The sequence below is a fragment of the Tyto alba genome, unplaced genomic scaffold (genome assembly GCF_018691265.1).
Source record: "Tyto alba isolate M040663 unplaced genomic scaffold, T.alba_DEE_v4.0 Super-Scaffold_9, whole genome shotgun sequence".
Classification (NCBI taxonomy): domain Eukaryota; kingdom Metazoa; phylum Chordata; class Aves; order Strigiformes; family Tytonidae; genus Tyto; species Tyto alba.
The window spans coordinates 2,715,384-2,725,385 of NW_024881330.1; the positions used below are offsets into that span (position 1 = coordinate 2,715,384).

Consider the following 10,002-nt stretch of genomic DNA (forward strand, 5'->3'; position numbering starts at 1 on the left):
ATACACAAAAATCTCATGTTTATGAAAGCTGGGTGAAAGTGGAGAAGTAAGCAAGGTAGAGGTCATAGCTCTCTGCCAGTCATACCACTCTCGTGATATGTGTGGGGGATAAAGTGACATTAGGTGGGTCTGTTGGATTAGGAATCCTGCATTTACACCCTCAGGTTTCTGACCCCTTTTCTACTCACTGTTACTCCCCACCTTCAATCAAAACATGCAGCCCTTCTCTGCCTGCTGGCTGTTGCCCTAAATAACCTTCTTGTTTTCTGAAAGCTCTACAGCAGTATTATTTGTCCTTGTGCCATCACCTGGTAGGGAACAGGCACATGCCTTCTTTCAGCACATGGATATGGTGGGGAGGAAAAGGAGAGTCCTGACCCCTGTCCCTCATGCCCTTCAGCTTAACCACCTCCAGTTTGCTCCAAGGGGACTCTGCCTTAACCAAATCCATGGGGTGACTGAGACCTCCTTTCAGCAGGACTTTACTGCAAGACCATTCGTCCCCTCTGCATTTCCCTCTTACCAGGCTGGCTGCAGTCCCACCAGGAAACACTTGGCCAGGATTCGTGGGAGCGGGGACCCATCCTAAGCCTCCCTGGCACACTGCCCACCACCCCGAGCGGAGGCAGGGTACCTCCCTGCTGCCAACAGGCTTGTAACCCCTTTTTAGGTGATATTAATGAGTCAGCATCCCACTGCCTCCGGTCACTGTCACTCTCTGAGGGTGTTCCGGTGGGGAACTCTCTCGGATTAGGGAATCCTTTATCTCTGGCTTATATAAGACCCGGGAACTCCTTTTATGGTTGGCTTTTCCTGCTTTGTCAAGAGCGAAGAACAAATGTAGCTTCATCTGTGCTTGTGGGTTGGCTAACTGATTAAGCATCTGATTCAAGCTAAGTACGGAACAGGCTTTTAATGGGTGGATTTAATTTGGTGTAAAAACCAGGATGCTATCCCCCTCCCTTACCAAATATTCCCAAGATAGCAGTTGGTCCGGTGCGATTAAGCAGTGGGGATGACTCCCACCTACCAATGTTTTAGAATGTCCAGAGCACTCCAGTTTTTACTGGTGTCTCCTTTGAGTATTTCCCCCTTTTCTTCCCCCCTCCTCTTTTTCTTTTCTGTCTCTGTTTTTTTTTTTTTTTTTTTTTTTTCTTTTTTCTTTTTTTCCTGCTGATTTACCACCATTTCCAAGCATCTGCAATAGGACTGAGCTCACTCTGTGTGTGTGTGTGCGCATGTGAGGGTGTGCGGGGGTCCCGTGGGCGTCTGTCTTGGTGTGACACACTGAATTCCTCCTCATCTCCCCCTCTGCGAGTCCTGCCAGGGGAAGCATGCTAATGATGACCTTGCTGAGTAAATAGTTGTGGAATGAATAAGTGTTTTTCCTGCAATCTGAAAGGCGGAAGGTGCGATTACTCATCCATCTATCCAACTGTCTCCAGCACCTTTCAAGTGCTTCTCGCGTCGAGCCTGGGGGCGTGTGCGAGGGGGTGGGAAGCGAGGGGAGGCTGCCAAGATCTGGGTTGCCACAGACACCAGCCTTGCTTTTCCTCCAATGAACGCTGCGCCGAGAGTGCGAGAGGAGGCTGGGCACCACCCACATGTTGAGCTGTGTGGGGTATAAGTAGATGGAAGAGCCTGGACTAGTGGCAGTTCAGACAGGGAAGAGAAGCAGCTCTTTGCATCTCTAGTGAAAGCGATTTGACTCACCAAGTTTACGAGAGGAGAAATCATCGGGATTTTTGCAGCGGCTTCCAGCTTCTCTGTGCATCTCTGTGTGTTTTTCTTCAGCGGGGACTCTCCACCATTCAAGATTCTCAGCTCCGGATGAGCAGGTAGCGGGCACGCGTGTGGGGCTGGACTTCTTAGCCAACTCTTCTCCTTGTTCCTGGAGGATCCTGGATCTCTCTGGGACACCCTGAGCACGTGAGACCGGCGTTTCCAGCTGGGCACCAGGAGAAATTTGCCTACAACTCTCTCTGGGATCCAGGAGGACTGAACAGCTCGCTCTGCGGTGATATCTGATTTGGTTGTGTTTGTGTTGAAAAGTCCTTTGAGGGGGGGCTTAGGAGTGTCTGTGTGTCTTTTGGGAAGTGTTGTGCTGGGGTTTTGAGAGCCAGGTTTAGCTCCAGGGCTTACAACACAGTTATTTCTGTGTTTTTGACACTCGCACGGTCGGAGCCATGCAGCTGGATAATGTCACCAATGCGGGCATCCACTCCTTCCAGGGGCACCGTGGAGTTGCCAACAAGCCCAATGTGATCCTGCAGATTGGAAAATGCAGGGCAGAAATGTTGGAGCATGTCAGGAGGACCCACCGGCACCTCCTGTCTGAGGTGTCCAAGCAGGTGGAGCGTGAGCTGAAAGGCTTGCAGAAATCAGTGGGGAAGTTAGAAAATAACTTAGAGGACCATGTCCCGACTGATAACCAAAGATGGAAGAAGTCCATCAAGGCCTGCCTGGCCAGATGCCAGGAAACCATTGCCCATCTGGAAAGGTGGGTCAAGAGAGAGATGAATGTTTGGAAGGAGGTCTTCTTCCGTCTGGAGAAGTGGGCGGACCGTCTGGAGTCCATGGGAGGCAAATATTGCCCTGGGGACCATGGCAAGCAGACTGTGTCCGTTGGGGTGGGAGGCCCAGAGATAAGGCCAAGTGAGGGAGAGATTTATGACTATGCCCTTGATATGAGCCAGATGTATGCACTGACCCCTCCTCCCGGGGAAGTGCCCAGCATTCCCCAGGCCCATGACTCCTACCAGTGGGTCTCTGTATCGGAGGATGCTCCAGCCTCCCCAGTGGAGACCCAGGTCTTTGAGGATCCCAGGGAGTTCTTGAGCCACTTGGAGGAATACTTAAAGCAGGTGGGTGGAACAGAGGAGTACTGGCTGTCTCAGATCCAAAACCACATGAACGGCCCAGCTAAAAAGTGGTGGGAGTATAAGCAGGACTCTGTGAAAAACTGGGTCGAGTTCAAGAAGGAGTTCCTGCAGTACAGCGAAGGGACTCTGACTAGGGATGCTATCAAGAGGGAGCTGGATTTGCCTCAGAAAGAGGGGGAGCCCCTGGACCAGTTCCTTTGGCGCAAGAGAGACTTGTACCAGACCCTCTATGTTGATGCAGATGAGGAGGAAATTATCCAGTATGTGGTAGGCACCCTCCAGCCCAAACTGAAGCGCTTCTTGAGTTACCCCTTGCCCAAGACCTTAGAGCAGCTGATCCAAAGAGGGAAGGAAGTTCAAGGCAACATGGACCACTCTGAGGAGCCCAGCCCACAGAGGACCCCTGAGATGCAATCAGGAGATTCTGTGGAGAGTGTGCCTCCCTCAACTACTGCCAGTCCCGTGCCGAGCAATGGGACTCAACCTGAGCCCCCCAGTCCCCCAGCTACTGTCATATGAGGTAGTCCAAAGGAGGCAGCAGTCTGGGTTACATGAAAGGGAGAAGGGGGCGTATTTAGGAAGCTTCTCCTTGGAGAGAGGTTCTGGCTGAGACGAGACATGAGGTGTGCTCAGTCCAACAGCCCATAGCAGAGGAATTAACTTTGCTTGTGGGGGGAGGGAAGCAATGGGGGAGAGGCACCTTAGGCTGTGGTTGCCCACCTCACCTGAGCCATGCAATGCGGTGGTGCTCGAGATACTGCTTGCACCACTGTGGGGAACGGACAATTTCACTAGATCCCTGACAAGAAACTAGAGACAATTCCCAACTTCAGAGGCAGCCACCTAGCACTGGTGGCTGTCAAGGACTTCATGTGAGTGCAGCAATTGGCTGAGGGTTTCTACCCATCTGGATCTCTCCTCCTTCTCTCCTCCCTCTTCTGAAGAGGTGTCTCTGCCCTGAGAAGACTTCTTCCTTTTGACCCTTGCCCATTTCTGATTTGCCACTGGGCTTCTGCTCATTTGGCAATCCCCTATTCTTGCTTGCTCCAAAGGATTAAATAATCTTTTTACTTTTTTTTTTTTTTTTTAATTGTATTTTTTTTTTAGAAGAAATCCTATGACTTCAGGAACTGAAAACTCTAAGAAACTCGATTATTTTTAGTGTTTTTCATTTCACTGCATGAAATACCTGCTTTAATGTTTTTCCTCTCAAGAGGCTCTTACTGGTTTACTTATTGTCTTAGTTTCTGTTCACTCCAATCAAGGCCACTGCAGTGCAGAGGCAAATTTCACCCTTTCTCTGCACATAATACTGTGCATTCAGCAGGAAACAGAGTTTCAAATTAAATTCTGAGCTCATTTACTAAAAGGGCAGTCTCCCTCCTTTCAGAGAAGAGAGAGCATCAAGGCAGAAATAGGAGGCACCAGAGCTATTTTAAGAGGGTGGGGGGAGGTAAGGGAAATAAATCCTTATATTTTGAATGAAACAAACAAACACATCCTAAATCCAGAGCAAAATATCCCCAGAGCAGCAAATCGAGTCCATGCTGATGTGTGGAGACAACAGGAGCTTTTGCCATGTAAAAGCAAAAAGAAGTGAAGAGAGGAGCTGTGTGTCCCAGCACAGTTTCAGCCTGTGCATCACAACAAAGAGTTTCTGCTCACACAGACAGACTCAAAATGCTCTTGGAAAGCCTGGTGCCCCTGTCCTGGAGCACCTGAGGACAGAGTGTTGTCTGTTCACAAACAACTTTCTACAACATCTTGCTGTGGATGGAGACAGACTTGGACTCTATGACATTTTCCATGTTGAGACAGTAATGCTCAGCATTCACCTTGCTTTGGCTAGCGTTGGATGACAGTCTCTTGCTTTGAGATGAAACTACTGTAAGACACATTCATGAAGTTGGGCTCTTCGAAGCTTCTTGAGGCTGGACACATCTTGAGCATCATCTGCATTCACCACCAAACCAAATAAACAACACCTCTGCAAGAGATGCAGCAGGGATGCAGCAACAGGAGTGCCCCTGGGATGCTCCTGACACTACTACAGTAGTGACATGTGGCACTGGTGGCCTGGAAGACCTTTGGTGTGCCTCCTTCCAAGAGCCTGAAGGTAAGGCAACTCTCTAATATTCTCTTCTCTGCACTTCTCAGACCTAAATTAGCCATAGCCAGTCCAGTAGGAACCTTGCACTGGTATAAAAAAAAAAAAAAAAACAACCCCAAAAAAAAAAGAAACAAACAAAAAAAAAAAAATGAAAACATTAAATGAGACATGAAGCATTGTAAGTGACAGATTAGGGTTGGGAGAAAGGGGAAGGGAGAGCCAGGCAAAAAGGAATAAAGGACAGTGAGTGCGAAAAGTTTCCAAACAGGACAGTATCTTGCACTTTCTAATTAATATGGGGAGGAAATGGGAAGCTTTGTCATTAGCCCATCCCAGGGACTTGCCCCATGAAGCCCTGGGCTTGAGTTCCTAGCTGTAAGAACATATCATAGGTCCATGCACAGCCCAAAGGAGACAACTGTCTACTCTGCACTCCTGTTAGAAGTGAGTTGGTCTTCAGGAATGGTGGGGGCTCTCCTCTCACTTGCTCAGAGTGAGTTAGTTTGTCAGCTGCTTTATCTGTAAAGAGAAGGGAGCATTTCTCACTAATGACCTGGGATGAGTGGTGGGGGAGTGGGTGTCATTGCTGAGGATGAGCTGGCTGTGCATTGCAAGCATTATCTTCTCTTGGTTACAGTGACTCACTCAGATCCTCCTCTGAGAAGGAATCGCTTCACAGTGCTCAGGATTTGGAAGGAAAGACAAAGAGAAAAAGCTTCAAAACCAGGGTTTCAACATCAGACCTGATATCAGGATCCCCAGCCACTGACTACCAGATCCACTGAAGGAAAGACTGGCACAGGTAATTACCTCTCACCTTACCCTTGTGGGCCTTTCTTAGCCTCCCCAGTGCCCTGACCTGAGATATTGAATAGCCCAGGTGCAAATATCTGTCTTGAGACCTCATCCCCAATGGCTGCAAGAGACTGGCACCACCAGATAGGTGAGAATTCAGCTTCTTGATGTAGCAACCCAAGCACCAGCGCCAATAATGATGCTCTGGTGACAGTGCACAACATGGCTTTCTTTCTGCTGGACCCTTGGAAAATGTTTAGACACCGATACCTAGTGGGACCCCCAGACTAGTGGGCATGAGTGAATTTAACCCCATCTCTTTTGAAATCCCTTGTCATCTCCACTTTCGATATCTAAATGGAGCTTCTACATTTTTTTTAATTATTTTATTTTACAGACTTCCCTGCTGCTGTTGCTGAGTTTTCTTCTCTGTGTCCAAGAATCCTGCTTTCCCAGGGGAGAAGCGAGTGCTGCAGGAAGACAGGGCAAATCGTGCACCAAAGAGCCTCCCATGTGGTGCAATGCCATGTTCAAAGTGCTGAGAGCCAGAATGAAAGGGGGAAGCCTCTTCCAACAGGATGAAGAGAAGCCTGAGCTGGTCCAAGTACTGCAAGCGCAGAAGAAAGTGTTGAGAATGAAAAGAGAAACCAAGAAGCAGAACAGAAGAACCAAGTCTGGGCTTTGGAGACAGCAAGAATGCTGGGCTTGTATGGACTGTCTGTTGAGATGATACCATACCTCTGCAATTTGGGGCCACTGGGACTCCCTATAGAAGTCTTCACTAGAGTATAAGTTAAAAAAAAACTTTCCTGATTAACTTTGCCAAATGACTGACCCTACCTAGGCTACGAACCCTCCATGCTGTTAATGCTGTAACTCATTTTTCCTGAGTTGAGGGTAGCTTCATTTCATGCGGGTATCAGTTTCAAACCTCAAAGGGCTCTGGAGGTTCGGAGAAGCATCCTGCAGTCCAGATGCTTGTCTGAACTCCTTGAGCCTGCACAACTGGGCCAGCTGTCTTGCCAGAAAGGAGAGTCTTATGAGACAGCAGGTGCTTCCTGGGTCTGCATGGGCCAAAGTTACCGCAAGAACTGGGGTTCTTGTGTTGGCTTTGGTGTGACTGTTTCCATCCAGACCCAGGAAGTGCAAGAGATGTGTAAAAGAGAAGAGCTTGAGTGAGTTGAACAAGACAGTTTTGGTTCACATCTCAGCTGAAGAGGTCTAGTTGGTTCCTCTCTCTTCCAGAGCCAACTGTCCTGGGTATGCATGTGTGCGTGTCAGTGCGGGTGTATGTGTGTTGAGCCACCAAATCCACCTAACTAAATTCTGTGGTGTTTTGTTGCATTTGAACTAAGCTAATGGGACCTAATGTGCATTCCAACAATACTCAGCAAAAATGTCCAGGACTGGAAAATTATGTAAAAACATGTAAAGGCAGACTTCACAGACATCATCTCAAGGTCAAAATGATGCTTGAATGTGAGGTGCTTAATTTCCACAGTCTCTTTCAAGGGACTTGACTGCCTCAATAGACATTTTATTTTTTCATAGAATTTCCTGCCTTTTTAATGAATTAGCCTGTCTGTGCTTTTTGGTCTTTTGGTCCTGAGGTTTGCACATTTTCAGCTGACTTTTTGGAGTGTGCAGAACTGAATCTCCTGGGCTGATTTTATTTCAACTATTGCTCCTAGCAGATTGGAGCTTTACTTGTAGCACCCTGGTTTATATTACCAGCCTCTCCAGGAAGGACTGGTAGTTTATTTTCCTAGGGTAGAGTCAGGTGAATGAAGAAGTGTGTATGTGTTGTGTCTATGAAATTTTAGCAGATTTCAACCACTGGATATTTTTTTTTCTCCTTAGGCAATTTTACATTTGACTCTGACAAAACTACTTTAGAGTTTTTATTTTTACTAGAGATATTATTAATTCAAACAACCTTGTACAAAAGGCAAACACATTGAATCACTACAGGTTATAGGGGTTGAAGCCAAAAGGTCTTTGTAAGCTGACATCACTTGCCCTAGATTTGACTGTATCAGGCAGTTTATTCTTCATGTGTCATGTTGGAGTTACAAGATCACACCAAGCCACTAGAACCTGTCAATAGAATTGTGCTACACTCTATTTGCTATTGCAGCAAAGCCTTTTGTAGATTTATATAATAAAACTTTGAGATATCTGCTTCAGTTTCTTTGTGCCTTTTTTTTTTTTTTTTTTTTTTTTTTTTTGTGGTCTTTCTTCCCTGCTTCATGGGAGACTGAAGTATCTATTGCCCTCTAAAGATTTGGTCTTGCTAGCCATTTGGGCTTATTTGACTCATGAAATCTTCCTTCTCAGCAAAATCAGATGATTGATTGACATAAAAATGAAATATACTGGGCCTTTGAAAAAAAAAAAGGGTTGGATATAGAAAATATGGAGGTGTTTTAAGGGGGCTGTTAAGCATCTCAGCTGAGTTAAATGTAGCCCATGAGGCTGGGAGAAACGATTGCTTGTGGGACTGTGGATTGTACAAGGCTCTTGTTGGGTACAGCTAAGAGAAAAGCTGTTGAAACTGAGGGCGATCATATTCCCAGCCATTTTTGAGAGATAATATTCATAGAAGAGCTGAGGCAAGTCAGGACAAAGTAATGAAATCACTAAGCCTGAATCAGGTCTACTTGGTGTCCAAAGAGACTTCAGCAGTCAGAAGAGCCAGCACTCAGCAGCACAGAGACCCAGGGGCTACTATCAGGCTGGTGTTTTGCTACGTGGTGCATTCCCCTACAGCAGGGTTATTCTCCATTCTTTGGGTTTGTTACCTATAAAACATCCCCTGGGTCACTGGGGCTAGGAGGAAGGGAACATAGCAGGGGACGTAGCTCAGACTGCTTTAAACCGAAATGAGTATTTTTGAAATAGATTGGGCTCAGAGTTCTGGAACCAAAGATCTTCAGTCCATGGGGGTAGAGGAATCTGCTCTGCCTCTACAAATCCCGCCTCTTCTGAAGAGGTTTTGCACTCAGGTGGATTTAGCCCCCTTTCCCTGCTCATCCCTGGTCTTGCTCCAACATGGAGGGTGTTAGGACCAGCAGTCCAGGGTGTGATGCAACTGGTAATGCATCCTTGGGTAGGTCAGCTGGAGAAACAAATGGACTGACTCCTTTCACAATAGACACTAAATGTGAGGTGCCAAATTAACCTCCCAGATATCCTGTTTGAGTTCAGGTTGGAAAGCCAGAACACTGTCAATGACCAAAGATGCCTAAAGGACAGCTGATAACCCTTATGTCTTCATCTCTTTACAGCTCATCCAACCACAAACTCTTATCAGGAGTGAGAAAGAAACTTTGAAAATTCAATTTGAGTCCACAGCTAAACTTTGTCTTTGTGCCCTTAACAACTGGCATCAGTAAAAAGCTGAAAAACAAGCATTGAGGAGACAAACTAGCAACCAGCAGTGTCATCCCATCCTGGGACAGTATAGGAGAAACTGGTCAGGAGAGCAAATTTAGGCTTTGCATGGTCTATAGACATGGCCAAAGGGCTGGGTCTCCTTCAAGGACCAATTTGATGCCTTGCAGAGCAAAAGGCAAGAGCTGCTCAGCTGGAGGTGCTGAGATTTTCCAGCAGAGGGGGGCAGAACTCCACTGTACACTATGGGAATTAAAATTAAAAAACCCTATAAAGAGAAAAATCTGTCCTCGTCATCATCCATCCTCACACGTCCCACTTCCACATCTTCAGCAATACAAGATCAGTGGTTGTTTCAGTGGTGGAGGTCTGAGGGCAAGGAGAGAAGGTGCAGTGAGAGGTCAGTGTGGCAAGGTGAAGAGAAATGATGGCCAAGTTATGGTGAAGAAAGATAGACAGGATGGGGGATGCCCTGCTGAGGGAGGTGGGAAAGGTAGATGAGGCTGGGAAATGCCTGACTGTGACTGATAAACTCTGAAGGTTTCCAAATTTATTCCAGAGCCTTCCAGATTTGAATCTACTAGCTGTTATTTACTTTCTTTCTGACAGTTTCGGATAAAAATCCCTAGAGAGTCACTTGACCTACACCTCCATTTAATGAAGAAATGCCTTATTACTGCTCCTGGCTCTATCAGCATGGAGTCACCTGGGATAGATACAGCCCAGTGATGGATTAGCTGCTTCAAACTAGTTGAAACCCCCTCCAAAATCAAAATAGGAACCATCCCTGTGCTTTCTGGGGCATGATCCAAAATGCAGAGA

The 10,002-nt window shown here is 46.9% G+C and overlaps 1 protein-coding gene across 2 annotated transcripts; it reads left to right on the forward strand.

Annotated features, from left to right (window-relative positions):
- The first annotated feature begins 1,676 nt into the window (after positions 1-1,676).
- ARC (activity regulated cytoskeleton associated protein) lies at positions 1,677-7,970 on the forward strand. Of its 2 annotated transcripts, XM_033011722.2 has the most exons (4): positions 1,677-4,998; positions 5,630-5,794; positions 6,185-6,838; positions 6,928-7,970. In XM_033011722.2, exon 1 carries the CDS (start codon positions 2,187-2,189, stop codon positions 3,399-3,401), a length of 1,215 nt encoding a protein of 404 aa, XP_032867613.1. In that variant the 5' UTR covers positions 1,677-2,186; the 3' UTR covers positions 3,402-4,998; positions 5,630-5,794; positions 6,185-6,838; positions 6,928-7,970. The 2 variants fall into 2 exon arrangements, with proteins under 2 accessions (XP_032867613.1, XP_009962797.1); XM_009964495.3 differs by having other exon boundaries at positions 6,185-7,970.
- The last annotated feature ends 2,032 nt before the right edge of the window (positions 7,971-10,002 follow it).